Genomic DNA, 24,187 nt, shown 5'->3' on the forward strand with positions numbered 1-24,187 from the left:
TTATGGTGATCCAAGGTGCCATGTTTTATCTAACACGTATCATGGGATTTTCTTAGCAAGGTTTGCTCACAATGTTTTTTGCCAGTTCCTTCCCCTGAGGCTGAGAGAGTGTGAGTTTAAGAAGGATTAAATCAGGCTAGTAAGGCATTGTAGACCTTGGATGTCATAGCTATGGGAGGAGGAGACAGGCAACATCAATACATTCACAGATTTATTGTACAGCATTTCATTTCCAGTTTAGGAGAAACAAAACAACCCAAAGAACATGAGAATGATTACAGGAATGATTACAAGGGAACTCTTCCAAGAAATAATGTGAATTGCTACAACAATTTAAAATGAAATATACTGGTAGAGCTTAAAAACAAAACAAGGCAGGAGCATTCACTACTGTTTTTTTCCGACTTTTACCACACAGGGCTATAAAAGCAGCATTTTATCAGGATAAAAAGCATCTTTGACTAGTACTTATCACATGATGCTGTGTCCATCCTGCTGCATTCCAATTGTTACTGTAGTGCACCTTTTCATTGATGGGCATAACTGTCAATAGGTTCTCAGTCTTGCTGTTATTCCATTACTCCCTTCATACGATAGGACTCTTCTGTTACAGTTCCACTTCTCAGGCAGCCACATGGTGTGAGTGGGACTGATTCTGCTCCTCTCCCGCTTGCCATGATCATGGCTGCCAACCCCTTCTTATAGCCTGCTGCCATGTGAACATTCATAGAGCAGCTGGCTTCAAGAGGCAGTTAGCAGCTGCAATCGCTTGTCCCCTCCTTCTAAAGCATGGGCTGCTGTGAGCTTCTGGAGATGGGAAGGAGAAGTAATTGTTGCTGCCAACACCTTTCTGAAGCTGGCTGCTGAGTGCACATTCACACAGCAGCCAGCTTTGAGAGGTGGTTGGCAGCCACAATTGTTTGTCCCCCACACTCCAGTGTGCGAGGCTGCTGTATGGATGTGTACATGGAAGCCCCTCACTTTGGAAAGGGGAGGAGAAGTTATTATGGCTGCCAACACTTTCCCTAAGATAGCTGTTGTTTGCACATTCACTCAACAGCCAGCTTTGGGTGGTGATTGGAAGTCGTGATAATTCGTTCCCACCCTTCCTTCCACAAGGTGGCATTTGGCAGTGTGGAATGCAGATCACATGACCATTGATCACCAAAGTGCTATTGTGGGAAAGGTGTGATAAGAAATGATGCCAAACCGGCATGCTTCCATTCTTAAACTAGTGTGATTGTGGTGAGATAGCAGGCTGGTGGGATACAGACCTTTGTGGACATGATGCAGAGTTCTTTCCAGGAAGATGGCCTTCTGTTTGCTTCCAGCTCTCGAATGGCATTGAAATTTCCTAATTTTTCAATCATTTTCTGAGCCATGCAGCTTGCAACACATGATCAGTTATTTTCACAGGATCTGACAGGCCATGTCCATTTTTCTCTTTCAGTAAAGGTCATCCAACCTCATTGCGAAAAAGGACTTCTGTCTGTTTATTATTGCCTTTTAGTGCGCACAGCCTCATCCACTTTTTGGAAGCTGGCTGGCTGGCTGCACATAGCTGTGCTAATGGGATTCTGAGGGAACATTTCAAATCTCCAGGGAATGAGCAGCAACAACACTCCGCTTGATGAAGCTAGAAGAAGATTAAAATCTGTCCTAGCACACTTGTGAAGGATAGACAAAAAATAGTTAACAACATCTGTTTGCATACTGATTAAATATCTATAAGTACAACTATCTGTTCTTTCTTTCTCAAGTATAAATATCTATTTTACCCAAAATCTGGTTGCTAGTTTCAACTAGAGTAGTATTCTTATGTGCCTTCAACTCACTCCCAATTTATGGCAACCCTAAAATGAATCTGTGACAGGTTTTAGCAAGATTTGTTCAGTTTCTCAAGGCACCTCCATTCAGTTGCATTAGGAAAACTTTTATGTGCTGTTCATTTTTGGCTCCCTGCAGCACCGGCATTTGTGCCCCCTGAACTTTCTCGTTTGCCAGTGATCGCGGAAGCAGGGCGCCCAGCTCGAAAGGGCTGAGCAGCTGGCACAGGGCGGGAACACGATGACCTAGGATGAGACCCTCTACAACTGCTACAACAATGTTCAAATTTACAATTTGTGCCAACGTCCAGCATTATAAGTCCCAACAAGATAATTTCGCGTCCTTCTTAACCTGTCCTTCATGTGGGCCCTTGACCTAGCCAAGTGCCTCACCTCTAGCACCAAATTCGTTATGAGCAAGTCCCCAACGACCCCGTGAAAATTCTGCGATGCATGTTTGACAGAAAAAGGCCGCATCGTAGGCAATGGCAGCAGCATCACCCTGCGAATGTCCTTGCATCAGAACATCAAAAAATGGCTGCTCAAATGCCCAATGACCTTTCAGGGAAGGCCATGGAAAAACCACAGCCTTGAAGATAACCAAAACCCTCTAACCAATTGGAAAAGGTGGCTCAGCAGGAACAGCCTTTGGCTCGTGCTTACGAGCTTGTTGAAGTGACAGCCACACGTCTTTTCCTTTAGTGAAGAAGGAAAAAAACGTCCTACAATAGCAACCCTTCAGATATTCTTGCGCACCCTTCTTCGATAAATGTGCGCCAGTGGACCTCCTCCAGAGAGCAAACAGGAAAATCCGCTGCAACAGCAACCTCCACCCACACAAACCTGAAAGGCCAATGGGCCGCCAACCCATCTTTTTGAATGGCCCACTTGGCAAACCAGAACCCAAGCATACTCAATCCAAACAACCTCCCCCCAAAAGGCACCCCATATGAATCTCCACCTTCCACAGCAGCTGAAGAACTCACCTCTCGACGCGCCATCGCGACGTCTCCTCATTGGCCTTGCGTTTTCGTTTCTTCTTCCCTTCGACGCTCAGCTGATGACATGGAGACCAACTCGAGCTCGATGACTGGACAACCTGGACAAACCTGCCGGAACTCGATTTCGCGATTAAGGAACCGATGAAGCCTGGAAGCCCTTGACCCCCGCACCGAAGATGTTGAAATCAGGAAAACCGACAATCTGGGACACAGTACAATCCGGATAAAACTGAGGCCAGGTGTCGCCGAGACCGAAACTGCAAGCTGTCCTAGAGGTAGTACTATTCTGGATGAGCTCAGCAATAGGATCTTGACAGTACAGCCAAAGATCGCCAGACAACCAGTAGCCCCATCAGGCTGCGTCCAAGTGTACCCCAGGTGGTTCTAGATGGAGGCCATGCCTTTCCCCCAGACCCACTGCTAAGAGCTGGGAGAAATGTCTCGGGACCTGTCCCAAACATTTGGAGGAACCGACAATCGAGCCTCTGCACACGCTCCTGAGCTCTGGCCCCGCAAAAAACAGTCCTGGAACTTCTATCGAGGCATTATTAAATAAAGAACAGAGCCACAAAACAAGCAATGCCTGGTGTGCAAACAAAAGAACAAAGCTTGGAAAGCAGTCTCCTAATCAAGCAAAGCCTGGCAATTGAGCACAGAGGAGATTGCCTCAAATTGATTCTAAAATGGCGAATTTTTTTTCCACACCACACAACAAAATGGCGGATTTTCCCGCCAAAAGCAAAGCAGGCGCGCCAAAATCCACCCGAGGGGGAAGAAAAGAATGTCCGCCGCGCCCCCGCAGGACCCAGGCCTAAACCGGCCACAAGACCCCCACTGGGTCCGTCGCGACGGAGCCGCGGACACGGGGCGAATGCCCCCAGTGGAACAGGATGGGGAGGAACCAACCCCCCCCACCACACCGACCCCACTTAACCCCCCGCCCCGGCCGCTCCAAGGAAGGGAGGAAAGACTCGGGAGGAACTAACTCCAGTCCTTCCTCCCTTCCTACTATGGCTCCGCCCGTGCGAAGCCAAGCCCGACTTAGGGCACGGCCGACCAAACGCAGGCCTTAATAAAGGCCTAGGCCCACGCCCCACTCCAACATGCATGCGGGCTCTACCTCCTCCATGGCCAACCAACCAAATGAGCTGCCCTGGAGGAACCGAAGCCCCCAACCACAAAGTCCTCTCCCAGAACGTCGCAGGGCGGAGGGCCGCCCCTTCCGCCCCGCCACCAAAGGGAGCCGGCAAGCCCCAGAGCTTCTGGGGCTGTAGTTTTCTGCCGATTTTCGGCAAAAAAGGCCTGCCACGCAGCGTAGGCAGCCCCTGTATCAACTGGATTTAGGCCATGAAGTAACTTCTTAGCTCTGAAGATATTGTTAACAAGTAGCAAAAGAGGTACTGTGTTAGGTTTTGGTACCAATGGAAGGAGAAATGGGAAAAAACCAAGAATTGTTTGGTGGTTCTTAAAAGTAAAAACTGTAAAACATCCAACTTTCATCTAGGCGTGAGTTTCAGAGAAAACAGTTTTTAATTTTCTATATGTTTAAAAGTAAAGATATAAAATATTTTAATGTGTTGCAATTACATCTATGCATATCTGCTGCATGCAATTAACTCCATTTAATAAGATTCATCAGTGTTTTCAGAAACTGTAATTCAGAATTAAAAATAGGGATGCATCGGGAGAATCTTACAGTGAAACGAACACACGATTAGCTAGAAACCCAAGCAAAGAACATTGTTGCTGTTGCTGCTGTCACTTTCAAGTCATTTATGACTTACAGTGACCCTAAGTCAAAACAAGCACTGGGTGTTTCTTGGCAAAGGTTTGGTTTAAGAGGAGGTTTGCCTTTACTTCCTCTGAGGCTGAGAGAGTGTGACTTGCCCAAGCTTGAGTGGGGAGTCAAACCTTTTCTTCAGGGTTGTAGTCCCCACACTCAAACCACAACTCAATACCACTACAAAAACCATGCTGGCTCCTCTATAGAATAAAATAGTTGTTTCTCCCAAAGAGCCACAACCTAACCTGTTTTTTTTAAAAAATCATACAACTACAATTGAAGAGTGCCCTAAAACACTGTCCCTGTCCAAAACCATGAACTTGTCTTAAATCGTGTCCATTTGTGGCAATGGTGTGTTTGTCAGGGATGTACTAGGATTTAGGAAGGGGGGCCCAGACTAAGTTGCTACCCATTATAATGGGGGCTTGGATTGTGCGGCGCAGCAGCACATCCACCATTCCATTTTTTCTTAATGGAAGGGAGGTCCAGAACCCCAAGAACCCCACCTCGACTACGTCCCCTCTGTGTGTGTGGTGTGTGATGTGTTGTGTGGTGTGTGTTTGTTTGTTGTATTTCTTAGGGACCTCTAGATCCGTTCTGGCGAACCAAATCGGCTCTTCTCTAAACACCAGGGTTTGACTGAGCCACACTCAGTCACGTTTTGGAATACCAACTTGTGTGTTTTACAGTCCAGAAAAAGCTTGTACACGTTGATGAGTTTTTCTTTGAATACTTACAGTCTACTTTCCTCAAAGACCACAAATTGAAGAAACCCTGGCGCCCTGTCCGATACACTTGATTTAACCATAATTCATTCACAGACAAATCTGTGTAATACACACTACTTCAGGAAACAGGTGGCAAAACCATCTATATGTACAAGTAGATCTTTTGATTATTTGCTGTGGGTTGCACAGAATTTCCAGATATCAACAATGAATATTGTATTATTTCCCCAAGATAAACAAGGATGCTCAAAGAAATAAACTTTGTAATATCATGAAAGGATAATTATGAATAGGGTTGAAAGCTCTGTTAAGGTCCTAATATTCAAGAGGGATTCCCAGTGTCAGAATTCTTCAAATTCTACAATACAGTCCAGTATACTGTCTTTTCTGTCTCAGAAAATTCTGGAAATATCCCATATCATAGAATCATAAATAAGAGTTGGAAGAGACCACAAGGGCATCCAGTCCACACCCCTGCCATAACAGAACACAGAATACAAAGCAACCCTACCCAAGAGATGGCCATCCACTCCTCGTTTAGAGAACCCTCACCAAGCAGGAAGATTTCCACCACTTTCCAAGAAGTAGTGTTTCCACAATTGAACAGCCCTTAACTGTCAGGAGTTTCCTCCTAATGTTGAGGTGACATCTCTTTTCCTGTAGCTTCATCCATTGTTTCCGAGTCCTATTCTCTGGACAGCATCAGAAAACAAGCTTCTCTCCATCCTCATATATCCCTTCAAATATTAAAACAGGCTATCATATCATCTCTTAAACTTTTCTCACCTCTCATGCTAAACATACCCACTGCTCTAAGTCGCTCCTCAAGGTGTTTTTCCATACCTTCATCAACCATTTTGTCCCTTCCTGTGGACACAACTCCATTTGTCAACATCCTTTTTGAAATTGTTGCCCAGACCTTGACACAGTACTCCAGACGTGAAGAGACTAAAAAATTTCCCGGCCAGCTGGCCCAGTTTGGAATAGTAATTTTCCTTCTTTGTTGCAGGCCAATGGGTAGATTAAAATTGACATGTGCAATGAAGTAGAAAACTATGCAAGAAGACTGGAACCTTATCCCACTCTGCAGGCTCTCTGTTGCTACTGCGCAGAGTGTACTATTGCCACACCTTATTTTTTCCATTCTCTCTCCCATTCCCCCAGCAGGCAGGAAAAGAAAGGAGGCAAGCAGAGATGGTTTTGTGCTGTGTGATGATTGTGTTGGTGGCTTGAGTTTAAGCATAGGCAGCATGGTGGAATTTCACTTCTAAACAGCCTCGAAAGAGTAAAGGGAGTCTCTGAAGATGCTTGGAAGCATCTCTCCCTTCACATCAGCTAGAGAGGCAAAGAAGAATAAAATAACTCTTAGCTTGGTATTATATTCAGAGGTAGCTGTGTGCTGGCCATATAGCAAAGTACAATAACCTCCAAACACAGTAATACCTTTATTTGACCAACAAAAATAGACAAACTATATACTGAGGTTGAAACATAATGGTAGAAATAGTGCAACAATTAATGTGTTGAATTTCCATAATCAGAATGCAAATTAATAATATGCATAATTGTAATAATTTGCATTTTATGCAAACTGGATGCCTGGATATGAGGGACTGGAATATGGCAACCCTATGTCTGCACCAAATAGTGGTTTAAAGGTGCATCTACACTATGGAAATAATGCAGTTTGACACAACTTAAAGTGCTGTAGCTGCATCTTATAGATCCTGGGATCTGTGGTTTTACAAAGTCTTTAACGTTCTCCCAAAGAGTGCTAGTGCCTCATGAAATTACAGATCCCAGGATTCTGTAGGATGGAGCCATGGCAGTTAAAGTGGTGTCAAACTGTCTTATTTTTACCGTATAGATGAACCTAAGAGTTCTCAAGAACAAAGTAGACCCCACAAGTTTGATATCTCCTCACATCCGCACTAGTGGATCTATTTTATCTCATTTATGTTTAAAGAAATTCAAACAGACTGGAGCCCTGGACATGGCTTGGGGGTCTGATTGTTCTGATAATTGCACTGCTAGCAGCTAAATCAAAGGATTTAAAATACAATAATCCTAGGCCTGGAGTTCCCTGATTTTCTCAGGCACCTAAACACATGGGCGGTGGGCATTTAATCACCATTCCCAATTCACCTGCATTTCCAATTATTCCCCCGCTCCCGGTGGGAGAAGTCTCCGGTTGGTGCCAATACTAACTGCAATGCAGAGGGAAGGTGATTAATCAGGATCAAAACCTTTCCTTCCTATTTGCCGTGTTCCTGTGAAAATTCCTCTCCCCCAGCATAGGATTAAAATTTTAAATTCCTTTGACACAGTGGCTAGTCATGCAAATAATATAGCATACATTTTGAGCATCAGTTTTGAATGCTGGATGTACAGTAGCTGCGTGGATTTATTTATTTTTTAAGCTTCAGTGCTGCCAGGAAATCAATCTCGCCTGAGAATCCTTCCCCTGATCTCTGATGTACAGTTGCAGCACCAGCAATAGTTTTTTTTCAGAGACTTGGAGCCACTGTTACCTAGAGTTCAGTAATTCTGTCCCATGAAGGTCTTGGGCTGAAATGAATTTATATGAAGATTTTTCTACTGCCTCAAAAAACAAACATGCTGAATCTTTTTTTTTGACCAAGGATCATAAAATATAACCACAAAAAGTACTCTTAAAATTCATCGTCTTCCTTTCCCTATTCAATCTTGGATCTCTCTTTGAATATTGACTGGATGCTATCTCTGCTCACTTTGCTCCTGAAAACCAAAATGATGGCTGCAGAAATAATGCAGTTTGATACCACTTTAACTGCTGTGGTTCAATGCTATGGGATTCTGGAAATTGTAGTTTTGTGAGACATTTAGCTTTCTCTGTCAGAGAGCTCTGGTGCCACTCCAAACTACAATTCCCAGAATTTCATAGCATGGAGCCATGACAGTTCAAGTGGTGTCTACCTGCAGTGGTGTCACTAGGGTTGCTGTCACCCGGTGTGGTAACTAATGCGCTCACCCCCCACTCCCATTGACCTTCTCCCATATCGCATACAGAATCCTTGTTAATGTTTTTTGCATCATTTACTCATAAGTCATAATTCCCATATATCACTGAATGTAATGACATAAACAACTAGTAAAATTAAAATTATATCTTTAAATTACAATATTATATCCACAGAACAAATGTGTTTACATACACATAGTTTCCTGTGGTTAAAGTGAAAATTTGGTAAAATGTGATGTTTCTAAATAAAAATTTAAAAAAGAAAATTCAAAAATTCTCTACTAATGAAGTAGAGATGAGCTCCTGGGCATTACTTTTTTTAAAACAGAAAATTTGGTACCGGAGGCAGAAATAAGATGGAAAGAATAGGGGTAGGTTCTAAGACTGTGAAAAAGAAGAGCACTTTAACATGTTTCATCCAACTGTTGCTCCAAAATTAACAACACACGCTTGCAAAATGAAACAACCAGGTCAGGTGAGCCTTGCACGAATCAATGAAAACCGTTTGAACCTTCTACAGACCACATAAAACATTTTTCTAAATGCATTGGTTGCATCTACACTTCAGAATTAATGCAGTTTGACACTACTTTCACTGCCAGAACTCAATGCAATGGAATGCTGCGATTTGTAGGTTGATGAGACATTTAACCTTCTCTGTCAGAGGGTTCTGTGCTACAACAAACTACAAATCCCAAGATTCCATAAAATGGAGCCATGACAGTTAAAGCAGTGTCAGACTGCATTAATTCTGCAGTATAGCAGCAGCCTTTTTTCCCCACCAGTTTTTACTTGCTTGTTGATTACCATTTTGCTGGCCAAATTTATAGAGCTAAGCTTCTTTTTAACATGCTGGGGGTAGACAGTGAGGCAAGCTCAACTGCTTTCTGTTTTTCTCTCTGTTTTGCCATTCATACATGCTCAGCCAAAGTTTCTGAAGGCAGTTGCTGTTTACATTGCCTTTTGTAAGCAGGGACACAGAACTCAAGTGGGATTAACTAAAGAAGAATCTCTTTCTTTCCCAGCCCAAGATGTATGGTTTTGTTTATTGCAGAGAGGCTGATGCAACATAGCACTGAAAGACTATGTTTCGTCCTCTATGATCTTCTCAGTGCCAGTGCTGCTAAAAGAAACTTCCATCTAGACAGAGGACAAGGAGGAAAGAGGGGGCTGGGCAGATGCAAAAAAAACCTTTTTTGAAAAAGGAATTTCTTTGGCAGCGGTGTTTGCTTGTATGTGTGTTGTGTGGGATGTTCACACCCCTACCTTGGATCCTTCTTGCTTTTACCCCTGGTTGTTGTTGTGTGTGTTTAATTCATTTAGGATTTTGGTGACCCTAAAGTAAACCTATTATAGGGTCTTCTTGGCAAGTTGCTTCACAGGGGATTTGTGATTGCCATCATCTGAGGCTGAGAGAACGTGACTTGCCCAAGTTCACCCAGTTGGTTTCCGTGGCCGAGCCATGATTTGAATCCTGGTCTCAAGAGTCATAGTCTAATGCTCAAACCACGACACCACGCAGGCTCTGGTACCTTCTCCTTACTCTCTAGACACTGTTATTTTGTAGAATACATTTCTTATTGCTGTTGTCAGTCAGTGAGGGGCAGTAGGGTGAGTCCATTTCCGAAGCTATATATAAAAAAAGAATCTGAGAAGGTCTCTCTCCTTGCCTCTTCTCCCTGAAGCTTTGGCTATAAATCACGGGAAGGCAGATGCTCCCTGAAATGCTTAGGGTCAGTGTCACAGTGCCTTGCACAGAGATTTATGAGCCACTGCCAGGGCTGCAACTATGGACAGCCAACAGAAGGATGTTGACAGCTCAGGGTATCTTAAAGACTTCTCAGGAGGAAAGAGGAAAACATATTGCTACAGTAAACACTAGTCAGTCTGCCTGATGGTGTAAAAATGATTTGGATAAATGGGATAAGGCAAAATCAGTGATATTAAGCTGCGTCCAGTGTCTGATTCTGGCACCCTCAGACAGCAGATGGAGCCCTTAGAGGGATTGGCTGTCAATGAAACCTTCACTTCATTCTCTTGTGATTCATCAAGCAGCTGGACTGGAAACTGCCATTTAAATATTCTACAATGTCCAGAGCAAAGCATTGTGGGAAATAGAAAATGCTGGCTCGTGCTGATCACTGTTAGTTGTGGATGTTGCTACAAAAAAGGATGACTGAACCAGTGGTTCCCAAACTTTGGTCCTCCAGATGTTTTGGACTTCAGCTCCTGACTGTTGGCCAAGCAGGCTAGGACTTCTGAGAGTTCAAGTCCAAAACAGCTGGAGGACCAAAGTTTGGGAACCACTGTGCACACTTGAGCCTGCAATACACAAAAATAAATAAAGGACCAGTTGTTGTTATTGTTGTATTGCCATCAAGTCACTTCCAACTTATGGCAACCCCGAGGTGAACTTCTCATGGGGTTTTCTTGGCAAGATTTATTCGTAGGGGGCTTTGCTATTGCCACCCTCTGAGGCTGAGAGCATGTGACTTGCCCAAGGTCACACAATGAGTTTCATGGCCGAGCTAGGAATCAAACCTTGGTCTCCAGAGTCATAGTCCAACACTCAAACCACTATACCACACTGAACTAGTAGTGATCTAAAAACAGTGATGTAATGGTAATAGTTGTGACATAAACAACTAGAAAAATCCTTTCCCTTCCCTCGACCCACTTGCATTGTGTCTTCAGCATTTTAAAGGGATGCAGGTCAATGCCACAACCTATTTCTGCCAAAAGGTAGATATTTAGGGAGCAGTGGTGTCACCGCTGTTAGGGTGTCACCTTGTGTGGTCAACACACAAACCATACACGTAGTGATACCTCTGGGCCACAGTGGAGTTTTGGTGTGACCGTAGAGACACAACTTCACTTCTAGATGTCATTTTGACCAATTGGGAGGGGGGGCTTTTTTTTCTTTTGGGCTTTTTGGAGGAGATAGATTTGTGGTGCTCTGGGGTGGGGAAATACATTGCTGCATTTTCCAGGGGGTTGATGGGGCACATGTTCCCACACCTGTGTTACAGGATTATTTCCAAAAGTGACAGGTTCACCTGTCACCTAAACTGGATGAAACCAGTGGGTTTTAATATTTCTCTCTAGCTTTATTTTAATATATCTAATATATTAAATATTTATTATTGGGTTATTTCCCATATTCATTAAAATAGTTATAACAATCCTTTGGATGATGTAGGAAGAAAACAATCAACAAAAACCACCACAACAAGAAGGCAGGTTAGAATCAGAAGTAGCTTTAAACTGTCACAGGGGCTTTACACACCAGCCGCCCCTTTTAGCGCCAGATCGGGGTCATGGCAACCGCACGCCATGGCCCTGATCTAGTCTTTCTGCATGGAAAGGGTGCCATAGTCACTGGCACTGTGGCTTTTCTGCACTCCTTTGGTACAACATCATCTGGATGCAGCACCAGAGGAACGCTGTGACGCTTTTTATCATGTGGTGCGGCGTGTGGTGTCATGCCAACATGACCTTAATGGCTGGTCTATGAAGCCCCTCAGTGGGCCAAGTTAATTCCTGTCTCAAAAGACCTTAAAAACTTAATGGACAGAAATATTTGAACTGCCTGATAGAAACCAAACAAAGATGGGGACAGTCTAAATTCCTCAGAGGAAGGAGCTTCCACATTCAGTGTCTTGTCCTGTATCCCCATAAGCCTGTGTTGAGGGCCATCTTATAGGGATTCTGAAGAGGATCAGAAACCAAATGTTGTTTTTGTTGTTGTTGTGTGACTTCAAGTAGTTTTCCACTTATGGCAACCGTAAAGCAAACCTATCGCAGAATTTTCTTGGCACAATTTGTTCTAAGAAAGCTTGCCATTGTCTTTCTTGGAGGCTGAGAGGGTATGACTTGACCAAGGTCACCCTGTGGGTTTCCAAGACTGATCAAGGATTCCAAACATGGTTGCCCTGAGTCCTAAGGTATATCCACACAACAGAAATTAAGCAGTTTAACACCAATTTAACTGCCATGACTCCTGGGATTTGTAGTTTGGTGTGGTACCAGAGCTCTGTGACAGATACCTCACCAAACTACAAAACCCAGGATTTCACAGGATGAAATGATGACAATCAAAGTGGTGCCACACTGCTTTATTTCTGCAGTGCAAAAGAGCTGCCAATCCAACATGCAAACCATGCTGGGTGTTGTACTGCCATACTTAAATATGGATAAAATTAAATGGATGGATTGTCAAACAGATCTCATTTAAAACTCCTTTTAGAAGATTCTGTTCCAAATGATTGTCATTCAGGGGGTTTATCAGTGCCCTTGATATCTTTCTGAGGAAATGACTGAGCTTTGAAAGGACATTGAAAGGTGCACCGTTCTTCAGGAACTCTTTAGTTAAATTATCAGGTCAAACATCAGACATGATAAGTGAAAACCTAACAAGGAAGAGTGTGTTTCTACACTTGCAAAATTAATATTTTGAGGACAGAAGAAATAGATAAGGATGGAATAAATCCTGCTTGAGAGAAAGAATAGATTGTTATTAAAAGATATGTTATGTTATTAGATAAGTTATTAGAAGAATGGGACTAATCTTGTAGAACATAGGCCAGTCTAAGTTGGTGCCTTCTGTGTGTGTTTGGATTTCACTTTCCATTACCTCCACTCATATTAGGGCCTGATGGGAGTTGCAGTCCAAACCATCTGAGAGCCCCACTTGAAAAAGGTGATATTGTTTCTTGAGACCAATTTGTTTAATACTGAAGTGCAGCTAAATACTATGTTCAGAATAAGTATTGCCAATAAAGTACCTACAACTTTGGGGGGAAATGGTAGCATCCTACATTGCAATTGTGGATTCATAACCTAGAGTTACAAATGTGTACAGTCATGCTCTATATTCAAGACTGCAACATTATTACCATGATCGCAAATGCCCTACCAAAATGTACTGTAACAGTCAGCAGCCATTTAGAGCAAATGAGGTCTATTTAACTGGGGATCAAGGTGCACCAGGATAATGTTTCCGATCAGTCCTACTAGCAATCTTCAGTGTAACAATCAGAAGTAGGACTCCTATTGCACTCCTTGTTGCACTGGAGATCACTGGCACGAGTGGAATAGAAACATCATCCTGCTGTGCACCATTCACCAGCAGAGTAGACCTTGCCTGTTTGGAGCACCTGCTGGCTGTTAAAGTAGTTTGGGGAGTCAGGTGACTATGTTGCATCTGCACTGCAGAAACAGTGCAGCTTGATACCATTTTAACTGTCATAACTCAGTGCTATGAAATTCTGGGATTTGTAGTTTTGTGAGATATTTAGCCTTCCCTTTCAGAATATTCTGGTGCCACGGCAAACTACAAATCCCAGAATTCCATAGCATTGAGCCACGACAGTTAAATCAGTGTCAAGTGCCTTATTTCCGCAGTGCCTATCTTTCTGTTGTAGGATCTCAACACCTATTTTCATGCATCTGTTTATTTGCCTATCTAAACCCCAACCTTCCTCCAGGTGTCCTGACAAATGAATGAGGGCAGGTGGCAGAGAGTGGTTTTCAATTGTGACATCTTGCCTTTGGAATTATATCCTCAGAGACAGATTTGCATGGTTTCTGTATTGTAGCCTTTTAGATAATAGATGCAGATTTAAAAAAAAAGTGTTCCAAGCATCTCAAGAAACTGTTGTTAGAGCTTTTAGGCTGTAACACCCTTCTCTCTTTTTTTTCTGATAGTTTTACAATCAGCCATCAGTATCCACAGATTCTTTATCCACAGATTCAACCATCTACAGTTTGAAAATATTTTTAAAATATATACATTTCAAAATGCAAGCCTTGATTTTGCCATTTTATATAAGGGACACCATTTTACAATGGCTTTGTTTTTTAATGAAACTTGAGCATTCACTGATTTTGGTATCCACGGGGGATCCTGGAACCAAGCCCCAGTGGATACCAAGGGCCCACTATACTTTGGTTTTACATGCTGTGGGGCTTCTATGTTCTGCTGCTGGTTTTCAGTGCTAACTAATCAAGGTTGCTGAGAGCCAGCTGAGCCACCCCTAGACCATCTTAAACAGTGTTGAATCCAAAGACCTCTTAGCCCAGGAATATTAAAAATTACTGAGGACTATCCAGGCCCTGACCTAAAGTTTTATAAGTGGTTTGGATCATAGTTGAGAGATGTTTGAATCTGGCTTGCTTGGATCAGCTTCTTCCTCTCTCTGTCCCCTTTCTACTCCTTACATTTGGCTTTTCGGCTGATGGTCTCAGCTGGTAGGTCTCTTGTACCAGAAGAGCCCTCTGCTAGTTGATCTGTGAGGACAGCCAACAGGAGGGGGTTATCCTGGCATACAGGCAATTCGGCTGGCAGAAGGTAGTTCAGCTAGTCCAAGGGGCATTTGCCTATTACCAACACCATACAGTTGTTGTTGTTGTTAACTGCCCTGGGGTTGAATTTGACTCAAGGTAACCCTGTGGATGAGACATCTTCAAGACTCTCTATCCTCCACTGCTCTACTTACTGTATCTCATGTATAAGTCTAGAAATTTTAGTCAAAAAGCTGACCCAAAAAAACTGGGTCAATGTAAGTACTGTACTTTAATTCTTATCAAAAAAGGAACCATGCCTTGGTGAAAGCTGAGAGCTTAATCTCTTCGTGGAGCACCAAAAAGAAGCAGCAACCCCCTCTGCTATCTCAACCATCCAATCTTTAGGGTGAGCACAAAGAGTTATGTCTGTCAAAATTGTTAAGATCTTTAGCATTATTTTCCTTTGTTTCATCCTTTACATCAATTGTTACATGCCCCTAAGTTTTACCCTCGGCTTATCCATGAGTCATATCAAAATCCATAATTTTGGCTCCAAAACCTGCCCTCAACTTATACGTGAGGTTGACTTATAATCAAGTATATATGGTAGTTCCTACAATGCATGCCCATGACCTCCCTGACTGAATCTAACTATTTGGTGTGTAGTCTTCCTCTCTTTCTATTGCCTTCTACTTTTCCTTGCATTGTTGTCTATTCTAATGAGTTGTGCCTTCTCACGATGTGGCCAATGTACAGCAGCCTCAGTTTGAACATCTTGACTTCCAAGGAGATTTCAAAGCTTTTTCTGTTCCAGGACCCATTTGTTTGCCTTTTTGTCTGTCCATATCTTCAGCACTCTTCTCCAGCACCATGTCTCAAATGAGGTGAATCTCTTCTTATCCTCTGTCCACCTTGTGTGTCCATACATAGTGATGGGGAATACAATCGCTTGGATGATTCTAACTAGCTGGCACATCTTTAAGTTAAGATTGTACTGTTCAGGGAGAGGCATCATCTGATGTTTCATGGACTCAACAGAAAGAGCTGGATCTAGAGTTGCTCTGTTTATGCTGGATAAAGGAAGAGACTGGGGAGGCAACCTTCAGGATTCTTCCTTTACCTTGAAACCGTGGTGCCATTTTGAAAATCTGCTCTGAAAGCCTATAGAACCTTTTGGAACAATATGCAAGCGGATGAAAGGCTATGCATTGAGAAGGAGGGACAAGTTAACATGGCATCTTTGAGCGCATCTACTCTGTAGAAATAATGCACCATTTTAACTGCCATGGTCCATCCTAGAATCCTGGGATTTGTAGTTTTGTGAGGCACCAGAACACTTTGGCAGAAAAGGCTAAAAACTTCCACCTCCATATTTATAAATCCCAAGATTCCATAGGCTGGAGCTACAATACTTAAAGTGGTGTCAAACTGAACTATTTCTGCTGTGTAGATGCACCCCTTCTATCTTCTCTCCAGTGGGACATTTCCACCTAAACCCAACACCTTTTGTGAAGGAAAGGAACACTTCTGTTCATGTAGTGACCAGTTTGGATCCAACTCAAAGTAGCTAGATCACAGGTTCATTTTGGACAATATCACACTACCTTGTTATAGCACTATTATTCCCCTTTAACTGCTATTGCTGGCTCCTGTGGAATTCTGGAGGTCATAGTTCAGTGAGGCCTAAGAGCTCTCTGGCTGAGAACTCTAAATGTCCCTCCCTAAACTACAAATCCTAGGATTCCACTGGAGGCAGCCCTAACAGTTAAAGGGGAATAACAGTGCTATAACTATGTAGTGTGACATCATCCAAAGAATTTCCCAAGTTCCAGTTTCTTCCTCCATATTTATCCAATTGCCCAAGTTGCCCCTCTATGTGAAGTTGAAGACTTTCACAGCTGGCATCCATCATTTTCTGTGGGTTTTTCAGACTATGTGTCCATGTTCTAGAAAAGTTTATTCCGGATGTTTTGCTTGCATCTGTGGCTGGCATCTTCTAGAACATGGCCACGTGGCCTGAAAAACCCAACAAAAACTTCCCCCTCTATATTTAAAGCCCAGTGTGGACATTTTCTTTTTTTGTGCTACAACTCCCATCGCCCCATAACCAGCACAACTGTTGACCATGTTTTTGGAAACTGTAGTCCAAAAAAAAAAAAAAAAGGAATTTCTCCAAACCTCAATAAGAAGGTTTACATCCTACTTTCTCTAACAGTAACTTGGTATCTGTTGGCAAACCTCTTATCCTTAAATTCCCTTTCTCTGTCCTCATTCATCCCCAGCTGCAAAGGGGAATCCTGCTGCCTTATAGCTCTGTCAAACTGCTGCCACCTTCAGTTAAGACCTGGTAATGATATGTAAAGAACAAGGGCAAGCCAAAATAGATGGAAAGTAATTAACTAGATAACAGGAGAATCTGCCTCCCCCAGCCTCCTCCCTTTTTCCAATTTTAATCTCAGAGGTATGGCTTAGTGCTAAGAGCCTTGCAGGAAGCTTCAATATTAAAAAAAAAAAAATACCAAGCCCTCTATTGCTCTCAGAGGCACCTCAATCAATGCTAGACTAGCTAAAAAGCACTCAGATTTGCTCATGGCAAAAGAAGGAACTCCAGGTCCAATTCTACCACAAATCAGTGCCGTCACACACAGGTTTGATTGTGAGTGAGTTCTCCCTCCCCCTCCCCCTTTCCCTTTTTCTTTTTTTGCACCACTCCCCAAGTGCTTCCAGCATTGCAGAACAGCATGCTCCAATGATGCAGTCTGTGACATGCGAGTTGGACAGCTCTGGCACGACGCAAGCGGAGCAGAGCAGAGAGTGCTTTTGGCTCAGAAGAACATTTTTATATATAAAAAGAATGCTTAGCAATATTTCTTCCGGATGTCATTTTTGCTATCTTAAGGATGCTTAATTGTTCCCTTTTTTTCAGATTGTCACTGTCATAGTAGACAGAAGGCTGGACAAGGGGACAACTGGGTTGAATCCCAGGGGATTGTTGGTGCTTGGTTCAAAAGCCACCCCTACCTTAGGTGAATCAGGTGTCCCTGACTAGCCTCTGAAACTGGTTGGTTGGTCCTGTTAGCAAGATAGGCTCCCCATCTCCCACCAGCCACCCCACACCACCCCATTTATGATGTGTTGAGTGTCCCAGGAAAGGCAAAGGTGGCAAACATATAAACCATCACAAAGTTTACCTCTCTGAAAGAGGCTATCATGTTTCTCTTTTGGAGCAAAACCAACAGACTGCTGTAGCATCTTAAAGACTAGCTAATGTATTATTTGACCAGGGTTCGAATCCCAGCTAAGCCATGGAATCTCACTGGGTGGTCTTGAGTAAATCACACTGTTTCAGACACAGAGGGTGGCAATGGCAAACCCACTCTAAAGAAACTTGCCAAGAAAACCCCATGATAGGTTTGCCTGAGGGTCGCTGTAAGTCAGAAACAACTTGAACACTATACAACAGCAGCAAAAACAACCAAGAGTAAAAGCAAGAAGGGTTCAGGGTAGGTGTGGGAATATCCTACAAACACACACACACATAGAAGTAAAACAGAAAATATGTGAATAAAATACAGTTAGTAATGACTGCACTGGATGGAATCCCCCTGGTTAGTCTCTGTTAGAATAGAGCCATTGATGTAGTTGCTTAATTGTGAATCAACACAGCTGCTGTTGTTGTGTGTCATTTCTGACTTATGGTAGCCCTAAGGTGAACTTATCATGGGGTTTTCTTGGCAAGATTTGCTCAGAAGGGGATTGCCTTTGCCATTCTCTGAGGCTGAGAAAGAGTGACTGGCTCAAGGTCACCCAGTGGGTTTCCATGGCCAAGCAGCTATTTGAACTCTGGAACTGGAGTCCAATGATCATACTATCATACCATGCTGGCTCTCCCAAATCAACAGATCCAATTGATTCAATGGCTCTACTCTGACTAGGATTAACAATAAGATGTAGGCCATTATTAACCCTGTCCAGCGTATAGCTGCTGAAAACACCAGTATCCTTGCACTAAGATCTCTTTCACACTACACAATTATTGCCATTCTGATCCCACATTAACTGCTATGCCTGCATCCAATGGAATCCTGGGATCCTAATTTGGTAAGATTTCTGAATACCTTTGGTAAGATTTCTGAATACTGCAAATTTCATGGTTCCATAGGATGGAACCATAGGAATAGTAAGTACATTTCTACACTGCTTACCAGTGCACTTATACACTCCCTAAGCGGTTTACAATGTGTAAGCTAATTGCCTCCAATAAGCTGGGTATTCATTTTAGTGACCTACGGAAGGATGGAAGGCTCAGTAGACCTTGGAGCTCCTGGGATCGAAATCACAACCTTCTTGGCTGTGAACGGCTGCAGTATCAGCATTTAACCACTGTGCCACCAGGGCTCCCTGGTGCGCTATTTGTATCTGTAGTACACTATTAGAGCCCGACAGTATTCTATTTATACATGATAAGATGGGCCTACGACTGGAATCCTGGTGGATATTTATGTATTTACTTGTTTTATATCCTGCCTTTCTCCCAAATGGGATTCAAGGTGGTTTACAATGATTTAAAAAAGGATACATCTAAAACATTAGTTACAAAAGTAAAATAAATAAATAATACTAATATTAAAACATGATAGTTAAAATATAGGCGCGGTACATACCGCCAAAAAACAGTGGCCTCCCGGAGCCTGTTTTTCCATCGGCAGGAATCTGCAGCCACCAAACTGCATGGCTTCCCCGCTGGTGGAAAAAGAACTCGCAAAAAGCGAGTTCTTCTAGAGCTGTGGCGGCAGCATAACAACTGCACCACTGGCGCACTCATTACGCAAGCACTGCTTGGTGCCATGTGGACACTGCGCGGTGCTTACATAACAATGGCGGCACCCGTGTATACAGGGTGCCGCCATTGTCACGCCCTCATCACATGCAAGGGTTGAGGGGTGTATGGGCGCTCTGCCCCCAGGAAACCCTAGCACATGACAAGGGCATCCCTAAAGGCCCGTTTGTACCGGGCCGTAGTTAAAAGGGGAGATATGAAGAAAGTATGAGGAGAAGATGAGATGAGATGAGAGAAAAGAGGGAAAGAGTCAGAAGGTAGTAAGAAAGAGGAATATTGAAAGAGGGAGAGGAGAGGGAAATGTGAAAGAAAGAGAAGATGATCAAGTTGTAAGGCTATATAAATATATTAATGTTTGAATGTTTAAAGGTAGGTTGTTAATTTTAAATGTGGATTGTCATAACGTGTATATATTTTTAACTGATGTCATATATTTGTAACTTGTTGTTCCCTGCCTCGATCCATGGGGAGAGGTTGGTAAGAAATAATAATAATAATAATAATAATAATAATAATAATAATAATGACTATTTGTCTGTCTAGTCCAATATTATTTGTTCTGATAAGGTAGCATTTCTCCAGGGCCTCAAACTGAACTTTTTTTAGTCACCTTATACTAGTCATCTATTAATTAGAGATGTCTGGAGTTAAACATGAGTCTACCAAATCTAACAAATAAGGACAATATGTAGAAACGCACAAATTTTTTAAGCCAGAGCTCTTGCCCTGAGATTCCTCCCATTCCCTAAGGAGCAGGGAAGAGAGTCCGGGGCCTGAGACTCACAGCCAGACCCAGAGATCTGGGAACCCTACCTGTGAGCAATGGCTGCACTTCAACACTGAATGGTCATCTGCCCATATACTGTACATTGAGATGGACCTATGTATTTGAATATGCAGTTCTGCTCTGCAGTTTCAAGTGCTGCAATCTAAGGAGTAATTGCTGAAAATTTATTCCTGGAATGAGCAACTTCAGTGACTCCAGAGACCAATTTTCTGCCCCCTGGGACTCTGTGCAGGCCAACCTTTGTTACAAAAGATGTCTAGGGAAATACTTGGAATGTTCAGATCTTTTATTTTTCAGTTTGAAAATAAAGGGGGGAATTTTGGATATTTGTCAGTGCAGAGGAGCCTAATTAAAAGGTGAATTCTGTCCCTTGTAAGCTGAGCAAGTCTTTAGTAAACCTAACAGGTCTTAACTGCCCATTGAAGACCAAGCCATTCTAAATAGTTCCAGGAGAAACAATCCATCTCCATTCTTTTCTCTTCTATACCTTTTTTAAAAAAAATTGTGTTGGGGCAGTGAGATGGGTTAGGGAGGCCACAGAATCAGCATCGGGAGCATATATTGACTGCCCTTTACCCTCTCTTGTTTTATCCAAACATTTATTCCAAGATGTAGAGAGGTCTTGTAGCACCTTTGAGACTAACTGAAATAAAGAGGTTGGTGGCATGAGCTTTTCCAGACTCAAGTATACTGTACTTCCTCACATGCATTTGGAGACTTAAGAAGGCTTAAGGCTATGAAAGCTCATGTTGCCAGCTTCTTTCTTTCAGTTAGTCTCAAAGAGGCTACAAGATCTCTCTGCATACTGATTCTACCGACTAACACAACTATATCTTTCAATTTATCCAAGAATGCAGTCAGCCCTCCATATCCACAGATTTTTTTTATCCATGGGTTCAAGCATCCATGGTTTGAATATATTTTAAAAAATATATAAATTCCAAAAAGAAAACCATGAATTTGCCATTTTATATAAGGAATACCACTTTAGTATGCCTCTGTGTATAATGGGACTTGAGCATCCACGGATTTTGGTATCCATGGGGGCTCCTGGAACCACACCCCCAATGCTGAGTGACAACTTTAAATGAATGAATGAATGAATGAATGAATGAATACTAGCCTAATGTATAGTTCATGGGAAATGTTTACAGATAGTAGGCATTGTGTTTGGATGTCATTAATATTACTCACTTACCAGCATGGCTTGTGGGGAACAGCCCACTGGAGAGAAGTTTTGTTACCGTTTCTTCCTTTTGTTTGTTTTCTTTTGCTGCATAGTACATACCACTGAATGGAGAATTCATTATGGCCCCGGGTGCTGGGTTTGCAGCCTTCGATGACAGCTACGATCCAGGATGTGAGACAGGTATTGTACTCAAAGTACCCTTAATTAGTCATGCAAATTAAGCACTCTGAGAATATGCTTCAGTTATGCCACTGCTCACTTGAGTCATTCTCTCCGTCATAATTAACTTTTCCCTGGAGCCCTCCGAAGTTTGGAAATTACAGCCGGAGCTTTCCTTTCCATAATGGGTTTGGGGAGAGAAAAAGAAGGAGGAAATGATAAACATTGGTTGCATACATTACTCCAGAACTGTCTCCTGTGGAGCTTCCATTAAAATGAATTGTGATCTGTTCTTGCCAAAGTTGCATTCATTTCAGGGCAGCTTACCCAGGGGATTTCCCCAGTGGAATCATACTCATTGTTTGCTGTTCCATTGTGTGCCTAATACAAATGTAGTGAAACGGCACACTACATTCTCTAAGCTCAAGGTCTTGCTCTAAAGCAAGGATAGGGAAAGTGAAGGCTACAGCATCCCATTTTTGCCACCTCTGAAGGTCTTTAAAGGCCTCAGACTCCCCCAATCCATCCCATAAAAAATATTTTGACAATTTTAGTTGCCTGAAAATAGCTCATAACCGCCACCAATCCCCTCCAGGGTCTCCAAATACATACACTCCCATGCTATCAGCTAAAAATGAAACTGTAACATTGGGGACACCAATGCAGCCCTCACAGAGGGTTCCATAGGGAGGCGAGATGCCCCCTGACCATTCCATAGATGCCCACTCCTGTTCCAAAGCAATGCATTGCTCAGGAATTGCTTTAGGAGAACAGACAGCTGTATTAGACTGAATCTAATATTAACCAAGTCTGACTCTGCTTAGCTTCCAAAATCAGAGGGGTTTGGGTATATTCAGGGTGATATTTTGATCCAGCATTAACTCTTACAACAGGTTTTGAATCCCTACTCAGCCATGGAAATCCACTGTGTGAACTTGGGCATTGTTTCAGCTTCAGAGGAAGGCAAGGATAAACCCCCTCTAAACAAATTCTGCCAAGAAAACCCCATGATAAGTTCACCTTAGGATCACCATAAGTCAGAAATTAATTGAAGGCACACAGCAGCAGCTGACATGCACATTACTTAATATATAGAAGCCATGTGTAAAAGAACTACAGTACACATGTGTTGCTGCTGCAGTGTGCTTTCAAGTCAGTTGAGGACAAAAGGGGGAAATGGGAGGAGGACAGCAATGGGACAACAAAGGATTAAATGGGACTATTCCTATTGAATCATGACAGTGGGAAGGAATGAACTGGGGAGAAGTCAGTTAGGTAAAACATGGGTTGAGAGGTGAGAATAGAGGTTTCAAAGTTGCAACTGATTGAACTTTACGATAAACCTTCCTGACAGAGGATCTGCTAAATATCAATGGGAGCCCCATCCCATATTTAACCTGGCATCCACAGCATCACCATAGTAGGTGTATTTGAACATGGGAAGCAGCCCTCTCCCATGGAACTAATCAGGATAGCGTAAGCATACAAACATCCTCTAATATATTTTCAGCTACAGTAATCATTAGCATGAGCAGACATGGCTGTGATGGCATACGTAGGTAGGTAGTATGAATGACACATAGACCCAGCCATATGAAGATGCCTGGGGATGGAGGAGCACCTCACACTCTGCAATTCTGATGGAAACCGAAAGCCAAAAGATGGGTTCTGCCAGATCATGCATGACCAGAATCCCCCATTCATCTTTTGTGCACCCCCTTCCTGCCTAGTCATACCTAGGGACTCCAGATCTTGTCAATGTGGTGCAATATCCATGAAGCATCATCAGTGAAAATCAATGTCTTTCATCTCCCAAATATCCAAACAAACTCTCTATTTTGGAGACTTTTTCAGATTCCTTTGAGGGGCAGTCAAGCCTTTGGTTCCCCACAGAACCTGTATGGATTAAGTTTGGCTTTCAGAGTATAAACAGCACCCCAAAACTTACTCTTTTGCTGCAGTTGCCCCCCTCCACTTGTCTGGTGACTGTTGCTCACAGGCTTCATCCTGAATCGCTATTCCTTTGTTCCTGTCTGCTTAGGGATGCCATATCCCGGTGGCCCCCGGGAAAATCCCACTTTTGGGGGCCCCTCCCGGTCCCGGCCTGGTTTGGCCCCCAGCCATGCCTTGGTCCCGGTCCGGGGCCCGCTCCTGTGGCCATTGCCGCTGCCGCTAATGTGGCTGGCCACGGCGCCAACCCACCTCCTCTTCTATAGTGGTGGGCAGTGCCAACCCACCTCCTCCTCCGGCTCTGCCTTCCTCCTCCTTGGCGGCAGCAGCACCGCCGCCACCGCCGCACCTTCTGCGTGCGGGCCCGCATGCAGGCCTCTGAAGCAGGAGCCCGTCCCCTGCTTTGGCCAGCCAGCCATTGGCCAGCTGACCAAAGGGGATGGGCTCCTCTGCGTGTGCCGCCTGGGCCTCAGCAGGGGCCAGTGGCAGCACGTGCGCCTGCCCTGTTTCCCTGCGCACGTGTGCGCACAAGCCAGAGGAGGAGGAAGGGGCCGGAGGAAGGGTGCCTTGAAGGGCAGAATAGGGGAAGAGGAGGAGGAGGAGGAGGAGGAGGAGGAGGAGGAGGAGGAGGAGGAGGA

General features: G+C 43.4%; 1 protein-coding gene across 1 annotated transcript in view; it reads left to right on the forward strand.

Moving 5' to 3' along the window:
• AMN (amnion associated transmembrane protein) overlaps window positions 1–24,187 on the forward strand; it is a 143,569-nt gene that overhangs the window by 76,653 nt on the left and 42,729 nt on the right. Inside the window, exon 4 of the mRNA XM_042472272.1 lies at window positions 21,533–21,620. Within this exon, the coding sequence (XP_042328206.1) occupies window positions 21,533–21,620 (88 nt within the window). The remainder of the gene's footprint in view (window positions 1–21,532; window positions 21,621–24,187) is intronic.

This window comes from Sceloporus undulatus, chromosome 1 (genome assembly GCF_019175285.1).
Source record: "Sceloporus undulatus isolate JIND9_A2432 ecotype Alabama chromosome 1, SceUnd_v1.1, whole genome shotgun sequence".
In the NCBI taxonomy this organism is placed as follows: Eukaryota; Metazoa; Chordata; class Lepidosauria; order Squamata; family Phrynosomatidae; genus Sceloporus; species Sceloporus undulatus.